Source organism: Ovis aries, chromosome 3 (genome assembly GCF_016772045.2).
Source record: "Ovis aries strain OAR_USU_Benz2616 breed Rambouillet chromosome 3, ARS-UI_Ramb_v3.0, whole genome shotgun sequence".
NCBI classification, from domain to species: domain Eukaryota; kingdom Metazoa; phylum Chordata; class Mammalia; order Artiodactyla; family Bovidae; genus Ovis; species Ovis aries.
In genome coordinates, this window is record NC_056056.1 from 215018531 (window position 1) to 215041189 (window position 22659).

General features: G+C 59.1%; 1 protein-coding gene across 11 annotated transcripts in view; it reads right to left on the reverse strand.

Moving 5' to 3' along the window:
• Positions 1 to 22659, reverse strand: part of MICAL3 (microtubule associated monooxygenase, calponin and LIM domain containing 3) — a 147726-nt gene that overhangs the window by 24026 nt on the left and 101041 nt on the right. For 7 of the 11 annotated variants that reach the window (XM_027968077.2, XM_060413553.1, XM_060413552.1 and 4 more), the window contains 7 exons: positions 22240 to 22327; positions 9969 to 10164; positions 7748 to 7974; positions 4670 to 4807; positions 818 to 931; positions 260 to 397; positions 92 to 174 (listed from right to left, as the gene is read on the reverse strand). In XM_027968077.2, the coding sequence (XP_027823878.1) occupies positions 92 to 174; positions 260 to 397; positions 818 to 931; positions 4670 to 4807; positions 7748 to 7974; positions 9969 to 10164; positions 22240 to 22327 (984 nt within the window). Of the gene's footprint in view, positions 1 to 91; positions 175 to 259; positions 398 to 817; positions 932 to 3720; positions 3784 to 4669; positions 4808 to 7747; positions 7975 to 9968; positions 10165 to 22239; positions 22328 to 22659 lie in introns of all 11 variants that reach the window. The other 4 variants (XM_027968074.2, XM_027968072.2, XM_060413547.1 and 1 more) reach the window with 3 other exon arrangements.

The window sequence follows — 22659 nt, forward strand, 5'->3', positions numbered from 1 at the left end:
AGGACACAGTGGGCCAGATGGGGCCGGAGCTCCAGCCACTCCTGCTTCCAACAGCCCCGTAAGCACCGGAGGCAGTGGGTTGAACCCTTACCTGTGCCCCGGGGCTGCGGGCTGGAGAGGACAGGCCCGTGGGCTCCTCGGGGGACCGGGTGGGGCTGGAGACTCGGGAGGGACCTGAAAAAACAAGAGGCAGGATTTGCAAGAGGAACCACCCTATCTGGCTGGATGGGGAGCCCATGGGAAGGGGCTGCACACAGACCTCTCTCTGGGTGCCCTGCTGAGGCCAGCGGTGGCTCCTCCTCGCCGTCAGACACCCTCAGCTCCAGCTCTGCTCCCACCACCGGCCGGTGCAGCTCCGTGTCAGCCTCGGATGGGATGTCGTCCGACCAGTGCTGATCTGGCCGAGGGAAGTAGCAGCACAGCCCCCCAATGAGGCCGTGCTCCCCCCAGGCGCCTCCCCACTTGGAGGCCAGCTGCCAGGACATCCGCGGCAGCGTGTATCCCGTCCCGGCCTGGCCCTGCCCGCTGGTCCCTGCTCCCCAGACTGCCCATATCATCTCACTGTTTCAGCCTCCAGAGGCAGCAGCTGCCTTAGAGGCCCTGTAGGAAGTCCCACATCTGCTCGGTTTCTCCCTATAACTGAATGAACACAGCCCCTGTCCACCGGAAGGGGAGTGGGGGTGAAAGGGCAGGCATTCAGGTCGGTGCAGAGCAAGGAAGGAACCACAAGCCCTTACGGCCACTCCTTCAAGCGCCTCGCTTTCACTTTAATGTGCTGTTCCGCCTTCCCCGAGCTCAGAGCTCTGCGGCCCCGTACCGTCATCCAGCTCGGCGCCAGTGTCCCCCGCGTCTCCATTCTCCACTGCCTCCCCTTCGATCTCTGCTGGTTCCGAGTCCACGTCTCCCTCCAGGTCATCCTCATCGAACGGGACTGTAAGGCAGAAATGTCAAAGGAAGGACAAAGAAAGAGATGGACAGACACACTGGCAGTGGGGACGGACAGTGGCACTGGGTTCTCAGGGCTGTCCACAGGCAGACCATGGGGGGAAGGGAGAGGGCTGGCTGGGCGGGAGTCAAAGGGCTGGGAGCTGAGAGCAGGGAGGAAGCCAGGCTGGGCCTCCTGAGTACACGGACCCGGCCAAGCAGGAGGGGAGGAGCGGCCTGGGCCGGCCAGCTTTCCTCTCCCTCCAGCAGCTGCTGGGAGAGCCTGTCTGAGAAGAATGGGGGGCGGCAGGGGGAAAACACTGCTTCTCAGGCCCAGGTCGGCAGGTGCCCAGCACACGTGGCAGCCAGGACCTGCGCTGACCACTGGACCCTCGAGGAACAGGATGAGGGGCCGTGGCCAGCCCTGCCTCTCAGGGAGGGGACCAAGTCCAGGCAGTGGGGCGATCTGTTCGCAGCTGCACCACTCAGCCCGGATCAGGGCTGTGTGCAGGGTTCTTACGGCTGGGCAGGGCTGTAGCCTGGCTGGGAGAACTCAGACACGTCTCTTTCAGCACACGGGAGAGTGGGGAGGGACATGTAAAGGTCCTTTCTGGACCCAAGACCAGCCTCTCAATACCACAGGATGGGACAAAGTGTGATTTCTCCCAAGGAAGCAGCCCACACTCACACACACTCATACCGGCCCCCACCCCTGCAAACAAAGCGATCAGACCAGCGTCCGGGCAAGAGACGGCCAGCCGCTGGGCAACAGATAGCCAGTGGGAAGCCGCCCAGGATGCCAGGCTGGGAGTGCCTACACTGCCGGGACCTACTTCCCTCTTGCCGAAGTGCCTGGAGGCTCTTTTCAGGGTCTCCTGACCTGCAAGTACCTGGGCCCAACGGTCCAGCCTAGCAAAAACCCAAGGCCAGGCCACGGGGCCACGACCCACAGGGACCAGCAGCCCAGCCTCTCGAAGCTGCATCCCCCGTGGCCAGGATGTACAGTGATCAGCGGTGACCAAGAGCGGCCATGGGGTTAGAGTGAAAGGAAGCCGGGGACAAGAGACAGCCGTGACGGCCACTGGTGGTGGGCCCCTCTAGGAGTTGGGCCTGCAGCTTGTGGCCCAGGGCCCTGGTGTTTTAAACACTTCATTAAGCCGTGACTTGCTTTCACCACCTCTTCCATGCACTCAGCATATTAGAACAAGGTGATGACATACACCCACTCCACAGAGTGCTAGAAAAATCCATCTGGAGTGGGTGATGTGGGGAGGGCCGTGGGAGCTGGGAGCCCCACACAGCTCCTTCTGAGCAGCCACAGAGCTGGTGGGGCCTGAACACTGTCCTGTGATGATGGCACTGCTGGGAAAACCCTGGGGAAGCCCCTCGGTTACTCCCACCGACTGAGACGCCCATGTGCTCACAGTGCTGCTGGGCACTCACCAAACACGAGGGGAGGGCCTCCCGAGGCAAGCAACCCTCCCGCCCCACGCTGCCTGTGGGACAGCGAGCTGGCCGCTGCAGGGCTCCCTTTCAGAGAGGATCTGATGGGGACAGAACCCGGGCCCACCACACAGAAGGTAGCCCCCGCACCCAAGCCCACACGTGTGCTTGAATCCGTCTGTGAGCGGCCAGGCATCAAGAGGTTAAGTTCACACATTTGTGGGAAGCAAGTGTGATGCGGACCCCCAGCTGGCCAGGCTTCCGGGCACAGTGCACTAGAGCCGCCCATCCCAGTCCTGGCTCCACGGCCCCCAGGCCTCTCCTACTCAGACACACGCCTGTGCCCTAGACGCGAGGTTGGGAGTCGTCTACAGTCCTCAGCGGTACCCTGAAAAGAATCTGTCACACGTATCAAAACACAGTAAGAAGCTTCAATGTGGCCACAGCAGCTCTGAAAGAGAGACATTCTGAGGGAGGAACTGAGGGTTAGTCCAGGGCAGGACGGAGCGGGATAGAAGCAGCCACACGCGGAAGCGGGCGTCGCCGACACGCTGGGCTCTGGTCTAGTCCGCTGTTGCTGGGACGTCCCAACACCTCAGATTCGTCCAACCATCCTGGGAACAAAACTAACTAGGACCGGGGACCAGCAGCCCTCCCTATGGCTTGGTGCCTCCTGACGCATGAACTGAGTGGGCGGCTAGTGAGAGAGGCTGGTGGGGAGGCCTAGGGCTCCTGTCCTGCCCACCCAACACCAGTGCCCTGGCCCTTCTGCACTTCACAGCTGAGGCCAGACCTTCAGACGATGGAGTCCCATGACCTTCCTGGATACCGGAGCCCCTGGCTGAGAAACGCCCCCAGCACATTTTACTGAGGACAAGTGAAGCCTTGAGGCTCCCTTATAGCCCACGTGCTCAGAGAGCCCTGCACCTCAGCCTGTAGACCCAGCCTGTCCCGCACCTCCAGCTGAATCCCCCCACCAGTATTGACTGCCTCCTGCCACGATGCTCCTGTTCGTGGTTCCTCCAGCCTCCACCCAGCCCTCATTTCACAGACGTGAAACCTGAGTGCTACGCACAGTCCTTCGGCTTCAGCCTTCGCCGATCTCTACTAACAGTGGTGCCTGTCTTCCCTGCCGCCTGCACTCCTGCCCTCTCCCCTTGGGTCCTCCCAGGAAGGCGTGGGGTGTGTGTCTGGTCCATGCAAGGGCGGGCGGCCTGAGTGAGGCATGCACGTGCCCCCACCCTCTGCCGCGCATGCACCAGCGGCAGGCCTGGAGTCCCGTGTTAAGGTACCAGCAGGGCTGCTGAGAGAGGGTTACGGTGAGTGGGCAGAGAGCAAACATCGCCAGACTACCTCCGGAGACCGACTCCAGCCAGGCCTGTACTGCTGCTCGGCGGACGGATGGGAGGCCGGGCACTGAATTCAAAACAGACAACAAATACACAGTTACACGGGAGGAAGTGTTCCTGGTGAGGACAGCGAGGTCCTCCTGGAGTCTACAATGAAGGAGAGACAGATGACACTACAGCTCAAGGCCCGCGGTGCCCCGTGTGCTGGGCGAGGAGAGAACAGGGGCGGGGGTGGGGGATGACGCAGCTCGAGTCCACGTGGCATCCCCAGGCAGCAGGTTCTCTCTTGGCTCTCAGAGCTGCTGGGTGTTTACGTGGCTGCAAAAATGGTTAAAGACGTTGGTCCCTGTGGGCACTGAATGCAAACACGGAAACAAAAGGGCAAGAGACAGAGGGGAAGACAGAGAGGTGGGCACGCCGAAGTTGGGCATGGAGAAGGATGCCCCCAGCACTCTCTAGGTTTTCCTTTTGTTCCTTAAAAGAAGCCAGAACAAGGGTCATCGTCATCCTCTTGTGGGATGCAGAGTGCCTCCCCTAAAACCCAGAGCTGGAAATGACGCTACTTCAGATGCCTCCCTGACACAAATGTCTTAAGACTTCATTTTAGTCCAAGATATGGTCCCTTGACCCCATTCTGTCCACACACACTCACACCCAGACAGACAGCATGATGAAGAGCAAGGATGTTCCCGCAAGTGGACAAAGAGGAGCCCTACCTAGTGACATGGGGCAAAGGCAGCAGATTCTCAGTTCTTCCAAGGTCAAGTTCACCCCACTGTTTCCAGTCAGAGGAGAACCCCCCTCTCACCCCACTGACGAGAGCCCAGGAAGCAGACACGCCTCACTGGCTCTTACTTGTGTGGAGCCGGGCAGCCCTGCCCTACAGGAGAGTGCTCTGCAGCCTGAGGGGAAGCTGGCGGAGGCGCCCGGGGCCCTGCAGCCCGAGCAGTTACCTCCAGGAGGGGGGGACTCGGGCGCCAGGGCCGGGCGCTCCTCCTGGCTCTCACGGATATGCGTCCAGTGCACGTCGGCCTGGATCTCCAGCGGATCGGCCGGGTTCAGCAGCTGCTGCAGCCTCCTCGGGCTCCCGACTAGGGGACCAGGTTCCAGGGGAGGAGAAGGTGAAGGAGGCAGAGAGGACGGGAGGGAGGAAGGAAGGAAGACAGGGGAATGTAAACAGTCCAGGGATGGAGGGAGTAGACACCACAGGACAGGAAACAGAGGAAAAGTTACCATATTTGCCAGGATCAGTGCGAAGCAAAAGCAGGCAAAAACTGAGAATCAGTGCGTGCGCGTGTGCACGCATACACACACACACACACCCCTCCTACTTGCCAGTGTCACCCGCCCCTGGTTTAGTGTGATCCCGCCCCTTGCAGCCTCAGTGCATGTGCGCTGTACTCGTTCAGTGTGACTCTGTCCCTTGGAGCCACAGTGCACACACATGCACACGCACACACATGCACGCACACACACACACACACACCTGACTCCTACTCGTTCAGTGAGATCCCACCCCTTGGAGCCTAACTGTCGTCCATGAAGAGTGTTACTCCCTGTCCAGCACAGAGCCCCTTCCTCTCTGCAGCTCTTTCCACCTCAACTGCCTCTAAGGGACCCAAGCACAGGTCACGACTGGCCTTTGCAAGACCAGCCTCTCACACATGTGGCTCCAAGGCCACCAAGCCTGTGCCCACTGCCACTTGCTGCGTGGACAGAGATGTGGACAGGCCAGGCCATCTTGCAGGAACCAGCAGCTCACATAGGCACAACATGACTGTTAGGACTCTCAGTCATCTTCTGTTCCTTCTATGCTGGGCTGAGGCAGGGGTGGACTCAGAGGGGCTGCAGCCAGGGAAAAGGCAGGCGGGGTTTGTCCTGTAGACCACCACAGCTCGGGGAGCTCACACAGGAGCAAGAATTCAATCCCTCTGTGCCTTTTCTGCAGTCAAAGCCCTTTCTCCTGATTCTCCTCTAGGGGCCCACTGGTCCCCCTCGGACACCAGACCCAGCTCCTCAGCCAGGTGAGAACCCTGCTGCTGGCATCCAAGGAGCACGCATGCATGCCTGCCCTGCGGGCTCTGAATCGTTAGTACTAGGACCACACCATATGCTTGGGTCAAAACAGGGGACAGCCAGCAACGTGGGAGAGGGGAACCACAAGAGGGAGGGTGGCTTTTCAGCAGCATCTGATCCAAAGGCCTCTCCACAGTCTACCAGGGCAATCTGGCTTCACCACAAGAACCACAACCTCCTAACTTTCAAGCAACAGGAAGAGTGCTTGGGGCAGAGGCCACCAACAAGGACATCAGATGTGGGCAGGGGCTCCGGGCCGGGCTGGCGTGACTCTCCTGGGAGCTGCTGGCTGCTAAGGGCTTTCTCACGGGTTGAGGGTCCCTGGCAGAGCTGGACAGGCTGCATCTCCAGACCAGGACAACAAGTCCAAGAAGAGATGCAGGCCCCTCCTCCAGCTTCCAGGTGAGCAGAGGAAGACAGTGAGGCTTCTCCCTGGAGCTGCCCAGGTCCCACCAAGCAGGGGGGCCTGGGGACACACTGCCTGGGCACGGAGAGGGGTTCTGGGCACTCTGTGATATGAGGTGAGTGGCTCACATCAAAGCAGGAACAGACTCTTAAGTGGATGGAAGACAGGCAGCAGCCGTACAACAGGCAAGAGGGGTCAGTCGGGCGGGCCTGGGGCGGCTGCCTCTCCTACTACTGCACTCTAGGAAGGCCCCCTTCTCACGTGGGACCTGCTCCTGGGGGCAGGGCGGAGGCAGCAGGGTACCTTCACCTGCACTCAGGTCCTGATCCCCCTGCAGGAGCTGGCCCTGCAGGCATTCTCTGTCCCAGGGCCAGTACTCTCCTTCTGCCGGAGCACCGCGGGGGCAGACAGGAGGAGGACAGAGAAGCGTCACCCCCGGTTCCTCCAGCTAAAGCCCGGCCCTGCTTCCACATCCCGGAAGTCAGGTCTCAGGAGGGAAGAGGGGATGCACACTGACCCTCAGCTGTGTCTGGGCTACAAGCCACCAAGGGACCTTCCAGGGAGGCTGTGCCCTCGCAGTCCCCACGGACTGACCCCGGGCCATCAGCTCTGCAGGCAGGCCGGCCGGCAGTGGAAGGAACCCCAGATGCTGCCTCCTCCAACTTTTCACACGAGGGGGCGTTCAGGCCCCAAAGGACACCCTGGAGCCCCGCCCTGGCCTCCAGGTGGGAGGGAGGGAGGGAGGGAGGGAGGCCTGCAGGAGGACCTGGGCCAAAAGGGTGTCCACGTGCCCACGGAAGCCCTGCCTCGTCTATCGTGGGTCGCCGGCTAGGGGACACACAGCGCTCCAAGGACCCCCAGTAACTCGCACTGAGCCTGGCCAGCACCCAGCCCTCACTGGGCTGCAGTCCCCAGGCTGGGACTGGCCGCCAAGCACAGAGCCATAGAGGGCCAGCCCTGGGGGCCAGGCTCCAGGCCAAGGAGTCACACCCTCATGTCTTGTCCACGTGCCTGGAGAGAGAGCACAACCCTAACAGACATGAGTCCCCAGGGGCTCTGATCTCTGCCTGCCTGGCCCCTGCTCACCACTCCAGACCCAGGCCAAGCCGGCATGGGGGAACGGCCCTCTGAGCTCCTTGTCACCACTCGAGCTCACACACACAGCCGATGGGACACGACCAACACCTCGAGTGCCTGACGAGGCATCTCAAGAGCCAGCCCGACCGACCCACCAGGACATGGCTCCCAGAACGTCCCCACGCTCCACGGGTGAGCCTGCCCGGGGGCCCTCTCCTCGATGCTCTGCAACCCCCGACACCCGGGACCAGGGAACCCCAGAAAGCTAAGTTCCCTCAGCTGGAGCAGGACAAGAAGAGCGACCTGAGCTGCAGGAGGCCCTTGCCCGCCTCCACGTCCAGCTCTACCTGATGGCCCGTCGTGGGTCCCCCAAGGCCTGAGAGAGAGGTGTCCATCATGGGTCCCCGGCCACAGAAACCCACCCCCACACACTGCGGTCTGACGTCAGGGTCAGGAGAGGGTGTCCACTGACCTTCACTAGACTCGTCCTCGTCCTCCTCGTCCTCGTCTTCCTCCTCCTCCTCCTCCTCGTCTTCCTCATCCTCCTCCCCGGCCCCGAAGCTCCTGGAGGCCTCCAGCTCCTCTTCACTCTTCCCTCTCAGAAGCGCATGGATCCTCACGGCCTCCTTCCAGGGAACACCGCCCAGGTCCGAGGTGGGCAGCGGGGGCTCCTCCTCCTCCATCTCCGACTCCGAACTGCTGTGGGAACAACCGGAGAACCCAGTGAGGGGACGTCTGGAGGCCAGGGGCACAGGCAGAGGAGCCGGCAAGGCAGCCGCCCACTGCAGGGCAGGACGGGACAGAGGATGCCTCAGCGGCCAGCACACGGGGCAGCACAAGGGGAAGCAGAGGGCAAGAAGGGCGCTCAGGCTGCCTGTGCAAGCCTCCCCGCCCTGCAAGAGGCAGTCACTGCTCGAGGGCCCAGGCGCCCGCTCCTGGGGATAAGCTTGCCCCACCTCGCTCTGAGGGCCGGGCCCGGGCACCCGCTCCCGGGGATAAGCGTGCCCCACCTCACTTCGAGGGCCCAGCCCAGCTGCCTATGTCTGGGAGTGAGACCCTAAGCCCTCAGTGCCCCGCCTGACGGGGGAAGTCTGACTTCCTGCGGCCTCCAGTCGGGGTGGAGAGTCTAAGAACGCAGTTTGGGGCAAAGGCTTGGAGTCACCCAGTGTCAGCTGACCTGGAGCCTGGGCTCAACCACAGCTGCCCCCAGGAGGGAACATGAATCCGGAGGTTCTGAGGGTGTCGCCGCATGTCAGCGCCAGGACAGTGGCTCTGCCTGAGCACAGCTGTGAGCACAGCCCCTCCAGGGGGTTCTGCATCATCTTTATAGAAAAATACACCCCACCCAAGGGTGATGGGGGAGACTGTCACTTCGGCTGGGTCAGAAGCGAGGGTGGTCTCCTGGGCTGTGTTCCACTAATCCCTCACGGGGCCAATGGCTCTGCCACGACAGCCCTGTCCACACTGGGAAGGGGGTGTGAACACCTGGTTGTCGGGGTGAGCTGTGGAGTGGGGGATGTACTTGACTTCACCACGCTTTGCTACTCATGGGTCCTCCAGCCACCCACTAGCTTGCTTTACCCATTTACAGTCAGTCTGTCATTCAGCAAATGCTTCTGAGCACCTACTGAAGTTCAGTTAGTATATCAGGAAGAAAAGAGCAGGTCCTCACTGCTCAGCTCAGTCAGGCGAATCCTACTCCATTCATGGGTTCATTCATTCGCGCCACCAAGACTTACCAAGTGTCTTCTGCTCACAATGCCCTTCCCAGGGCATTAACACTAAACTGCCACAGAAAAGATACTCAGTCTCGAGGGAGACAAGACGCAAACGCCAGGACCAGACAGGGTGGCGATAACTGAAGCGGGTGAGGGTTGGTGAGAGGCAGTTTCCAGCAGGCAGACCTAAGACTGTGGACTACAGGACGCGTGCCCTCTGGAGTCTGATTAGCTTTCAGTGTTGACTGAGCTACGGCTTCTGCCTCATCACCGTGACTTCATTTGTTTACTTTCTTACTAACTAACAACACTGAGCAACCCCGTGCTTGTCGTTTAACATCTTCCAAAATAGGAAATCAGGGTAAGAATGCCCCCTGTGCTCATTCCTAACCTCAGGTCAATTTATACAACTTCAGGTGGGAGAGAGGAGGCCAGGCTGCCCTTCCTTCGAGCCGAGCACACTGGGACCCCAGTCGTGGGCTGTAGTTCTCTGTAGGGGGTGGGGGGAGCTCTGGGCAGCACATCCCTAGGCCATGTCAAGAGGATGGCCAGCATGATAAGGTTCCACTTGAAGCTGTGGCAGCTCAAGGACCGTGAAGAAGAGCAAGGGACACACACGGCATAAAAAACTGGGCAGAAAGGTCAAGCCTCACCTCTTGCCACAAGCTACAGGCTCTCAGTCCCTTTCTGAATGGTCTCGCCACATGCTTCCAGAGATGAGAAGCAGGCAAGCCCACCTCCTGCCTCTGTGAAGGCCAGAGGGCAGACAGACAGTTCCTCCCAGGCCTCACGGTCCATGGGCCCTTGGAGCAGCCCTTCAAGTCTGGCCAGGCTCCTCACAGCACATCAGACGAGGAGACAGACAGGGAGGCCACACGACCTGCCTGTCAAGGGTCACAGCCAGCATGCAGACCCAGATGGGCTGACTCAGGGCTCCACAGCGGCCCCCGCAGGCAGCGGTCCCCAGAGGCTGACCTGCTGGCTGCGTCCTCCTCCGTCCCCGTGTCCAGCACACTGCTCAGGTTGTGCTCGGCCTGCGTCTCCTCAGGCACCTCCTCCAGTCCCTCCGCCTGCCGCACCGACAGCCGGTAGTTCTCCAGCTCGATCCTTTCCGGGGTGCCCCGCAGTCTCTTGGCGACGCTAGGCTCCTCCAGGCCATTCACGCTTGGGCCTGCATGACAAGCAAGGAGCAAAATGCTAGGGGTCAGTGATGGGGACAACAGAAGGAACCTTCCCCTGGAAGAAGGGGCAGCCGTCCTGTGAAGCTGGGGAGCTGGACACTGCAGTGGTCAACAAAGCTGGGGCCCACAGAGCCCAGAGGATGCTGTTGTGGGTGGGAGGTGCAGAAGACCCCTCATCTGCCCTGAAGGAAAGCCTGGGGAGCAGTGGACACTGGCTGCGGGGAGGGGCCAGGCTGGACCTGAGGGAAAGCAGCCTGTCGAGGGGAGAGTCCTCCCACTGCCCCCACCCCTTGGTCCAGGACACAGCTGAGGTTCGAGCACTGCATCTGGCTGGTCCATGGCGGGGTCCAGGGAAGCTGTGCTGTGGTGCGACCGTGCATCTGTCTGTCTCATGTTGAGATTCATGATAAAGGCTCTTTGATCAGTGGGGCACCCCTGCGTGGGCGACTATACCCACCCAGAACAGTCAGGCCCCCTCATTCCTGGTGATGCCAGCTGGACAGCTTGGTTGACCTGGTGCTTGTCAGCTCTGTGTTATAGAGGGACCTTTCCCCTTTGGAATTAATAAGCAGATTTGTGCAGTTATGGGTGGACACCCTGGACTGCCTGTTGCCAGCACCCCTGCGTCCACAGTCTGAAGATCACTAATGACCTTGCCTGGGTCAGCTGCTACTTTGGGAGGCCCACAGCAGTGCTTTCTAGATTCTAGCATTCCTTTGTGAAGAACTCTGAGGACTGCAGTGGGCACGTGGACTCTGAAGGGCTCAGATGTCCGATGTCGCCGCCATGCCCCCTCCATCCCCATCTCCATCCTCACATGCCCTGACACACCTTGTGACCCTACACTCGGGCAAGAGGCCCCCTGACCACACTTGCCTGTGCCCACTGTGACAAGACGCTGCATGTGGACGCAGAGTCACACGGACCCACCTAGACACTGGACCCCACCAGCGACTGGCTGAGAGATCTTAGGAAAATCACACGACACAGAGAGTGCATTTCCTGACCCTCAACGAGGACAGCCCCGTGCCCAGGGTTACTGTGCATGTGAAGGGGATTATACTTACACACACACACACACACATATGCACGCATGTACACGCATGCAGGGGCCGTCCCCGTGCCCGCATACACTGCCCTCCTCCACACAGGAGCTAGGGGATACGTCTTGAGGTCCAGCAACCTTTTCACTGCTGAGTTGTACAGGTCTCCTGTATCCATTTGCCCTGGACGGCAAATGGCAGTTACTGCACACAGAAAGCCAAGGGAGGGCACGGCAAAGGGGCCCCAGGTGGAGGCAGGCAGGCCATGGGGCTCGCATCCTGCCAGGGCAGGCGCCCAGCTTCTGTGACACCCCAGGCTCTAGAGAATGACACTGGGTTTGGCTGGTGAAGTCACACTGCCAGTTTCGGGTGACAGGTGGTCTTCCAGAGAAGCTCAGAACTCGAGGAAAGACTGAAGGACAGGATTGATAACCGCTCCTCACAGACCAACTGTCTACCTGTCCATCCGGGGTGACCGTATGCTTACGTGAGGCACAGAGAAAAGAGTGTGTGGCTGCAAGGGGGAGACACTGAACTGCCAGGAGTTAGCAGTGACAGAGGGATCGAGCAGGGGAAACGCGACAGGGATGAATCAGAGCTGTCCCAGGAGACCTACCCGGTGGGAGGGGACAGCCTGCAGCCCAGGGAGTCCTTTCCGGAAGGCCAAGGGACTCGTCCACACCACAGGCCTATGCGCCCTGGCTGCAGGATCCCAGGGAACTTTTGCTGTCATGTTAGTTTTCTAGTGTTAAATTCCTTTTTCTGCTATTATTGCAGCATCTTCCATGGGTGCTTTTCAGGCACGTGGGAATCCTGGCACATGTCACTCTCCCTAAGACACATACCCTGGTCTCCACTGAAAGACTGTCCCAGGGCTCCGTGCAGCTGTCTAGGTAACACGTCTTTCCTGTGCTCAAACGCCTCACAGGGGAACCTCGGCCTGGCCCAACCGGCTGCCGCGTCAGCCTGTGGGAAGCTGCAGCTGTGACGAGCGCACTGGGGCTTGCTGGTGCTCTTTAGTCCCTGACAGCCAAGCTCTAGCCGAAACTCTTGCCTCCCCACCTGGCCACCCAACTCCACACATCTGTGAACACACAGGCGCCACAGGGGCCACCCACAACACAGGAACGCCCCTGTGATCTGTCCAAGGGAAGCGATCTGTCCAAGGGAAGCGATCTGTCCACCAAGCCACTTGTGTGGCTAATCACATATGCAGCAGGTAAAGAGAAGGATGGCCCCACAGGTCAGCCTGGCCCAGGCCTCTCTCCTCCCCCTGCCGTGGGCACCCTCTGCAGGCCCCCAGGGCTCAAATGCATCTTTATCACGCCAGCTACCCCCTGAGCACACCTCAAATGGGGATGGGGCCTCGGGGAGGGGAGCACCCTCTGATGTGGAGCACTTCCAGTCGTCTGTGCCCCTGGGCACATTTTTAAAGAAACTGTGCCCATAATCCAGCCATCACAGGGACAAACCTGCTCACACCCACCCCCACCTTCCACGAAAGGCCCTCTGCTCTGCAGCAGGCTCCTGTTGAAGACAACACCTCCCTCCCCCCAGGTAGCCCAAGATTTGTTTCTGGAAATGAGCCAAGTTCCACCAGCAGGTCCACAACCACTATCTGAAACACAGGCTCTCATCTGTCCACCATCCCTGAGACTAGCCTGGAGACTGGTCAGGGGCCCTGTGAGGCTGATGGAAGCGAGCACAAAGCCCTTCCCAGCGGCCAGCTGGGCACCATGGGGCACTGTCCAGGGCTGACTCCATCCTGCAGGGGCTGTGAGGTGGCACAGAAAGCCCTGGGGCACAGGGTGTGGGTGGAGCCAGACCACCCCCAGGCCCCGTGAGTGCAGCCCAAGCCCCATTCCTGAGAAGCTATGACCCTGCTGTTCCTCTCTCACGTGGGTGCTGACAATTCAGCTTCACGAAACTCCATCTGTGACTGCTCTCCTTTCGTTGCTATAGTGAAGAGCCTCTGGTGGTCACAGAGTCAGCAGGTGACCTCACAGCCTATCCATGCAGGCTGAGGAAAAAGCAAGGCCAAATTTAGCCAAGCCCTGCAGGGACTTAACGTGCTGTGCCGGCCAGCTCCCAGGCCCAGACACGCAGGCCCTCTCACTGTTCTGTCTCTCCAAACCTCTGCGGTCTGGGAACACAGCCCAGCGGGCCGTGCGGTCCTCACCCTGCAGGATGCACCGCCCAGTCAGCAGAAACAGCCCAAACTCACACTTACTCTGATGACCCCAGCATTTTCTGGAAGCCCCGCCAACAATCATGGCTGATAGTCCCCAAATCCTGTCAGATCAACCAGCTTCCATGTGTTCTAGCTTATTTGCTCCTGACAACAGCCTTGTGAGGTAAGGGGAGCAGGGAACCTTTTGTCCACGTTTTCTAACTTCATTAGATGGAAAAGCTGAACCTCAGAGAGACCATCGACCAGAGATGGTAGGGTGACAGGCTGCAGGGCTGGAGCCCAAGTCAGCGTCTTCTCTGCATGTGTTCCCTAGCCTGGCTCTGTTATTTGATGACCATGTTCCAGGGTGCAGGGAGGTCCACTGCGGGTCATGAAAGACCTCTGGACCTTTGTTCCAGAACATGTCCTCAACATCTGACAGCATCTGCAGCACCTGTAAGGACGCCTGCTCACACACAGGGTTGTGGGCTAACAGCCTGCCCGGGTGGAGACCCTGTGTCACTGCCTTGGTTCTCACATGCCTTCCGCCTCATCTCCCACAGGGAACAACCACGTGGAAGCTGACTTCACGCCTGCACCCTGTGCTCACTTCTGACTCTAGTCTAGAACGGTGGTTGTCAAGCAGATGCTCTTCTCGTTCGGGGTCACCTGGCAATATCACAACCTGGGAAGGGGTCCTGACACCCATGGATTCTACAAACAGCCGACAACGCACAACACAGAAGTATCTACCCAAACATCAACAGCACCGAGCCTAGAGCGCTGCCTGGAAGTCACACGGGACTGTCTCCAACCTCGTGCTCAAGGGGCCAGCCGCCTGCCAGACGCTGGACCACAGCCCGACAGACAAGGTCGTTAGGACGGAGCGGTGAGCTCAGACATTCCTCTCTGCTGCTCAAGTGAAGCATCCTGACCCCAGAGGGCAGTGCGTGGAGCCCCCCTACCCCTGGGAAGGGCCACGCCAGGCGCACAAGCCCACACGCTGGGCACAGCCCACACCCTTCCCAGTCCTCCGGCACGGCCAGGCTCACAGGAACTGTCCATCCCTACTGTCCATGCGAGGGCTGCCCACAGACCCGCCCAGCCCTCCAGCGTGGGGCCTGGGGAACAGAAGCCCACAGGTACATCAGGAGGTCCGCTCACTAGCCCAGGGAGAAAACCAGACTTGGAGACACAATGCGGAAAAACACTGCTTCATTTTTCGTGTGCCCAGCTCTCTTCATTTTTCCATTTCCCAAAACATCCTCTGTGGGCTCGCGGGGCCCGTCGCAGCACGCCTGCCTGCAGCTGTGCCCGACGTGCTCAGGCCTCCGAGCGCTCATGTGCCAACCCGAGCTGACCTGACATGGCAGAGCCCAGGCAGCAATGACGCACGCTCCCTGCTCAGCCGGGTTTCAGGGTCATTTGATGTGAGTGGAGTCTAGGGGCCCAAACTCAAGGCGTGAGAAGGTCAGTGTTTCCATCCCGATGACTTTGCTCCAACTGTCAGCGCAGAACCAGGCAGACCTCGTCTCTCCCTCTCCTTCAGCCAACCCCACCCAGGGCCAGGCCAGGCCACTGCTGAGAACTGAAGAGCAGTACATCAGTTCCACCACCCTTGGGGCCACTTAGAAAGTGTGATGAAATGTGAGAGCAAAGAAGAAACTGGGGCTCAGGGAGCAGCCCTGATCATCCCCCTGAACACAAACCCGTCTCCTAGGGACTGACAGGCAGGAGAGTGCCCACGGACGGCCACGGGGAGAGGCTGTTCAGGTCCATTCTCACTGACATGACGTCAGGCTTGGTTTCATTCGAATGCATCAAAGAGCTGATACGGAGAAAACGAGGAGGAGCTGGCTCAACGCCACCGCTCTCCTGCCTGGCCTCTTCTGACCACCCCCTGCACGCACCCGGGACGAATGCCCTTGGCTCTCGAACCCACCCTCTTTGCAAAGGCACATCCCCAGCCGGGGGGTGGGGGGGTCACTGCTAAAAAGCTACACATGTATTTCCTGGGAATAACCAAACACACACTCACGGATGACAGAGGGCACTCAGGAATGTCTTTTAACGAGTCATCTCTGCGGAGCCGACACGCAGCTCTTCCCTCTCCCCAGCAGACAAGCTGAGGCTGGGGGCCAGGCAGGGCCAGGGCGGCGCTGTGTCCTGGGTGCAGACTCCACCGGCTCCCCCCAGGTCGGTGACATGGCCTCGATCCAGTCTGCAAAATGCTGCCTTCCTCGCAGCAACAGGGGAGTGTTGCGTCTGGACAGCGCCTGGCACACGGAAGAGCTGCATGCCTGCTGCATCAACGTTACAAGTCCTCTTGAACTGTGCTCTGAGTTTCTGTGACACCAGCTCCAACAGCAAGTTGACCAGTATAGTCACTGGGGAAGCCTAACACGCCAAGCTTCACTCTGTTTTTATTTGACGGGGTCTCCAGGGCAGACGTCGGCCATCCCGGCTATAAACATCACAGCCCTTGGCGTGGTGTCTGCAGCCGCTGGGAGCATGGCCATCAGCTTGCGGCAGCCGCCGAGCACTGCGGCTCCAGGACTCCAGCCTCCGCTGGGGCCGGCTGCCCACACCTGCACCCGCCTCCCATGGGGCTGGGCCTCCAGCAGTACTGAGGCCCCAAGAAAGCTCTGCCTCACTGAAGACAGGCAAGGAGCTGGTGCAGAGTGACCCATGGGAGACTGAACCAAGGGTAAAACCTTCTCTTTTAAAGGAAAAATCTACTGACCCAGGGAAGTCTGTTGGTGGCAAATGCGGGGAGGGAACTTTCACAACGGGTCTCTCCTACCTGGAGATTCTTCTAGATCACAGGGGCACAAGAGCAAACAGGCCGCTGTGGCCGTCCCGGGGCCTCCTCAGCCACACCGTCCCCCTTCGGGCTCTCAGGCTCTTTGACTGCAGGACCCTAGCCACACTTTCAGGTCTGACCTCTGAGAAGCCACCTAGTCCCAAGAGGTCGCCCTCTCAGGAACTCACCTCCACAGACGTGCGGGTTCACCACCGTGCAAGGACACGAGAGCTGAATGACACACGCTTATCAGGGCCTCTGCATGGAAACAGCCCCGATGCTGTCACGTGTCTGAGGCCCAGGTCCTCGCGGCGCCCCGGGCCTCGCCTGGCAGCCTGGGTCTATAGGGCCCCTGGTAGGGCCAAGTTTTCTCAGGGAGTTGGCTGTGATGGAGGCCCAGGCACAGCGGGACCCCAGGTGCAGGAACTCAAGAGAAGCAGGTCCCTGAGTGGAGGGCCCGAGCTCTTCTGGAGACCGGGGCCCCTTAACACAAAACCACTACTAAAGACCCCAGTTCCAGGCGAGGACAGTGTGAAACAACAGTGGCAAGGTGGAAATAACCCTGATACCTTACACAAGCACAGAAGAGGAACGCAATGCACACACCAGGGACAGGCTCATGCAGTCAGCGTACAGGCCACAGTGAGCTGGCGAGGACAGAAAGAGAGGTGAAGGACACGTGAAAGGTAACAGAGATCCTGGTCATCACCCGCACAGCCCAGGAGCCCGGGAAGGCATCCCTAAACTGCCCTTTGCACCTGTGAGTGATGGGGGCACTCTGACCTCACCTGTGGACACTATCAAGGGCGAGGTCAAGTTTGCTTGGCTTGAGTTAGAGGGTGGGTGGGTGGGTGGGAGAGGGGGCGACTTCCCCTCTCAATCACTGTCTTTCTTGGAGCAAAGCCTTGCCCCCACCCTTATCCCAGAGGACCTGTGGAGCAGGAGGCAAGACCGAGTGCCACGCCTTCCGGGTTGGAGCAAAGCCTTGCCCCAGAGGACCTGTGGAGCAGAAGGCAAGACCGAGTGCAACGCCTTCATCCCTGCAGGTCCTTGGGATGGTCTCCTGGCCAGCACTTGCTGGGTGCAGGGCTGGACCTTGAGGTACAAGGTGAGCCCTGGTTCAGGAGTCTTGGGGAAGTCACAGAGCTCTATGAAAGGGCCTGGGGTCTAGGCATGAGTTTTTCCAAAGCCCTGTGCAAGCCGCTACACCTCAGAAAGGCCGTGTGGGGGCTTGTCTCCAGTGTGTCCCTCAAGGGCAGGATGAAACCCAGGGTCTGTCCCGTCTCCCCATATGCACACAGGAGCCCTCCCGGAGAATGGACCAGTCAGGGGAACAGCCAGGGAACTGTTGAGAAAAGAGGAGGCTGGGTTTCAAGAAGTTTCGGGAAGAAACTGAGACCCAGAGGGAATTCTCCAGGGTCTTCACCCACTCTTTCTCTCCCAGTCTTTTGCAGAGGCCAGGACAGACCCGACTGACTGATTTCTGAGCAAGGGCAAGAAGAATTTGGGACCCAGCAAGGTGCTGCAGCCGTGCGGGCACCCAAGGGTGGAGGGGAGAGGCCCTTCGCACCAGACCCCGTCTCCTAGAGCACAGCTGTGCAGACGGGGTGCTCAGTGCCCCTCACCCCACTGCAGCGCCCTCTCGGGGCCCAATTCAGCACCCACACTGGCTGAGCCCGGCTCCACGGGCTGCACCGCCAAGGTCACAGCAAATGTGACAGGGTCTTGGAAGCACAGCCCTCCAGGCTCCAGCGGTCAGGTAGCACTGGTCCCCCGGCTCAGGGTCCGTGTCACACAGAGAAACAGAGTCGGGAGGACAGACCTGGACCATCCCTGTCGCCTGAGAGCCGCAAGCAGAGGAGAGGTGCCTACGTGCTCCTGGGCCTGGCACTGGCTCGTCAGGAGGAGGATACCGGCCTGGGGCCCCGGCAGACACTGGCTCAGGGGGAGTCTCTGTTCCTCACCTGCCAGTCCCCTGGGGCCCTCATGCAGGCTGACTGGACGGGGGACACAGGTGTTATCTTCCTCCACGAAGCAAGCAAATGTCTTCCACCATGCTCCGCCACCCCCAGAACAGGGGCCTTTCCATTGACAGGAACCTTTTATTTCAGGTTCCCTGTCTCCCCCTTTTAATATACCTACACTCTCCCCCGACCCGGCCCCGGAGCAAGAGTCCTGAGGCACAGCGCTGTCAAGCCTACTCCCGAGACCTGCCTGAGTGGGCCCTTTCCACCCTCCAATCAGGAGAAATGGGAGGAAAAGAAATACTCAGAAACCTGAAGATTGTTTGGAATTTATTCTTAAATAAGAACGGTAACATTTGTTAAAAAAAAAAAAAAGTAGAAGCACAATACCTTAGTTTCACAGAAAACAAAGTTTCACAGAAAAACAAAGTTACACAATTAAATAAAAACAGCTCACAAAGAAACACACCAAAACTCACAACAGCACAGATTAAAGTCAAGCACGAAGCTTCACAGAAGGCAGGCCGGAGGTAGAAAGGCGGGCATCCCTGACACAGCTCTGGCCTCCGTACCATGCCTGGAGACCCACTTCTGCTTAATGGCTCAGGAAAAGTGGGGTGTGGAACCCCTTAACTCACTGGTCAGCCCTTCAAGGCCACGCTGAGGCCACTTTCAGGAGAGACTATGGGATTCCACTGTCTACAGATACACTAAACACCGAGAGACAGCAGGAAGCTGCAGTAACAGGCCCAGGGAGTCAGACACGCCTTGGAAGCGAAGCAGTCCTCGGGGCCCCTGAAAGAGAGCCCTGTGCCCCTGGTCTCTGGTGCTGAAGTATGCTCTGCTTGCTCTCTGAGATATTCACCCGCTATCTCCACCTCCACCGGAAGCCTGGCTTCTCTGCTCCCTCCAAACCCCTACCGGAACACTAAGATAGGCTAGGTCCCCAGGTAAGCCAGAACTAAGGAAAGAGAAGCTCTAGAAAAAGCTCCACTAGGACTGTGATTATTATTCAGGGCACAATATGTAAACGTGTACTTATACACATGAGGCTGAACCGGTACAAGCACGTGTATGCGTGTATGTAAACATGCGCACATCACCATTTGCTAACGACTCTCAGGACTGGGCAGGGAAGCTGGATGCAGAATTCTCTGCCTCACTAACAGGTTTTCCAGAAATGGAAGCAGACTTGGGAAGCAGTGGGAGATCTGGTAATAACTCCTTCCCAATGGCAGGAACCCAGGATGGGTCGGAGTTGTCCTGCCATGCGACTGTCCTGGCTGGTGCAGTAAACACCTGGTTTCTTGGTGCTCACTCAGCAGGCCCACTACAGAACCCGGGTGCCACACAGGTCTGTCTAGGGATGGGGGCAGGCAGCGCCCAGCCAGACAGCCTTATGTGTTAAGATCATCTTTCTGTAAGATGAGAGGCAACGAAGGCTTCCTCCCATCCCATGTCTGTCACAGGGACTGGAAGGACAGCGTTTCTGATCCCCATGACCCCCACCTGTACACTTCAGTTCTGGTTCCCCACCATACGAGGTGTAAAGGGGAGTCCTCTGGATGAAGAAATGGTCTCAAAACCCGCAACTGAGGGTCTTGTACTCAAGGGGAAAACGTACCATCTGGGGTTTTCTTTCTTTCTCTACCTGTTCTCCGAATGTTTCCTATGGGCAGGTGCTGTAAGGAAGCCTGTGCCAGGCCTGCGAACCTGCAGCAGCCAGTGTAAGAAGCATGAGACAAACTAGTTACAGACTGAGAGCAGAAAAGAGGGTTTCTACAGCAAAAGCACATCACAAACGAAGACGTTAGACCAGGTGGCAGCCGCAGGCCAGGCTGCCAGAGACCGACGTTGGACTAGGTTCTAACTCAGATTGTGTTTGTATTTTTGGCAACAGCAGTAACTGTGATGGAAGAGGCGAACACAAGGGAAAGGAGGGAAACGCCACAGACTAAAGGGGCAGATGCGCAACAGCCGACCAGTCACGGCTCCCCTGGCCCCACCTCCCGGGGAACGGGGACCCGGGTATGAACCACGCTCCACGCACCACTCACTCCTGCTCAGGGTGCAGCCCAGGGCACGTGCCAGGACCTGGCCTGACAACTGCCGTCCACAGCACACATTCTGAAGTCCTCCAACACCTGAATTTTTCTGAATCTTTTCAAATCAAGGTTCCAGTTAACCAAAACTTTAGTTTGGGATTTTTTTCTCCTATTAAAGGAGCAGAAGAAATCAATGTCAAGCCACGTGTAACAGGCACCCATGTCCTGCTCCTCTCCTGTGGAGGGGAAGTGCTGGTGCCTTGGGCCGTGTCCACACTCAGAGCCATCTTTCTGAAAGCCCAGGTCTCCAAAGACAGCTACCCACTGGACCCCAGCGCTCTGGGCACTGGCTCACTGCTGCCCAAAGGGTACCTCCAACCGGGGCTCACATCCTGAACCCCATATGCTGTGAGAGGTGCGTCTCCCTCAAAATCAAGAAGGCCCACAGGCCTTTGATTCATTCACAAGCCCAGCTCTCACCTTTTATCCCTGCTTCAGAGAAGGTTCCTCTTCTCTACGGAACCCTTCTCTCTCCACAGCTCCTAAAATCCTGAAGCCCACCACGCTTCCAAAGCAGACAGTCGGACGGCAAACTGAACCAGATCAAGTGCATGACCAGCAACGGCCTGACTTCCGCTGGCTTCGTTCCTCTGCAGATGTTCACAAGAGGCTGAGCGCCCTGGCTGTGTGCTGAGCCCCAGGTGGTGCTCACCTGCTCAAAGGCACACGCCCGTGTCTCTGCCAGCCCCTCCCCGACTCAGGGGCCCTCAGCACCTCATGAGAAAGATGGATTATAAGGGGCTTAAGCGGTAGCAAGTCCTTCGTGGGTTAAACATGGCTATAAAATGTTGGTCCAACCTGCAGGGCACTTGCAGACTTGCCTGGATCAGAGTGAGGCACACGCAGCAGCAGAGCTGAGCTCTCCTACGTCCCGCCCCCGGGGCTCCGGGAGTTCCGAAGCGCAGTCAGAGGAGTGGCACTACCAGCCTCCCATCTGAGGACCAAGAGGACCACCCTGTTCCTCCTCCCTTTGGGAATCCTACGCCCAACTCCTCTCCATCTAGCCGATAACCTGTCCTTCCCACAGGGTGATTTCTGTGGACGGGAGGACACCTGTGACAGGTGAGAGCAGGGCCCTGATGACTTCCTCTCCCGCCGGCTGCAGTGAGCTGGCCTGTGACCAGGCGGGGCTGCACAGGTCCCCGGGACCACCCGCATCTGTGGGACTGTGGACACACCACACAGGCTGCTTTGGCAGAGAGTAGGGAGAAGTGGCTTTAAGGAGAAAAACACTATTTTTCACAACAAAGCTGGTTCCGTGAGCCCTTCTCTTCCTGCCTTCCGAGATCAGAATAAATGTGTTTTCAGAAGTGGGGGTGGTGGCACTCGCCTCCTGATGCAGGAAGAGGTTAACGTGGAGCCAGCCAGGGCCTGTCCTCCAGTGGTCACGGGTGTGGGGAGAGCAGCAGCAGCCGCCCCAGACACCAGGGCAGCGAAGGGGACAGAGGGGACCCAGTGCAGGTGGGCCTGTGTGCAACCCTGGGACCTTCTCACAGTTCCACGCTCGGCCCGAGGAGCCCACTGCGAGGGACAACGGGAAGGCCCTGCCGCCCTGGCTCGTCACATGAGTCAGTGCTAAAAGTAGCCGGTTCCGAACTCCTCTTCTCTGGGCAGGCCTGGGCTTGGCCCCCAGGTGTCTGATGGATGTGGGCAGGTCCCAGGGCCCAGCAATAAAACTCTGAGACTTGGAACAGACGGCACGAGGTGTGGGCGATGCCGCTGACCTGATGGTGCCCTACTGGCTCACAGTGGGCCAGTGAAACTCCCCTCGGATCTGCACCAGCACCTCCGACAGCCCATAGAGGAAGGGGACCCCGAACGCAAGCAGCTGGCACATGAAAAAGGAGTCCGGAGGGTTCTGGGCCGCCTGATGCCCAATCGATGAAATGCTGCACTGGAGGTGCTGGCTCATCCCCTTGGCCATGTCGCAGAGGCCGAGCGAGTGACGCGCCACCCAGCCAAACAAGGAAGTGAGGCTACCTGGGCTTCTCTCGGCCGGGCTGGCACTGGTGCTGGGCCGTCCACTGGCGTCTGCGGCGGGGCTGTCCTGCAGGGGTCCCCGGGCCTCCTAGGAGAGGAAGATGACTGAGTGAGGCACCACATCTCAAGAGATGGTGGCACCTGGCTGTGGTCACCAGGCAACCCAGAGACATGCCAGGACACACATCACGGGGGTCCCAGGAGTCATGGTCCAGAGGTGCCTGGTACCCCTTCCCACGGGCTCTCTGCCACCCCAGAGGCCCTCCAGGAAGCAATGGTCAGCTGCCGACACACACAGGGACACCCCATCTAAGAGGATACCAAGCTCACTTGAAAAGACAAGCAGGGAGCTGACTATGCTCAGTCTTTTAAAATAAAGTTCTTAGATGAGTGGTCCCTAGAATAAACAAAGTTAAAGGA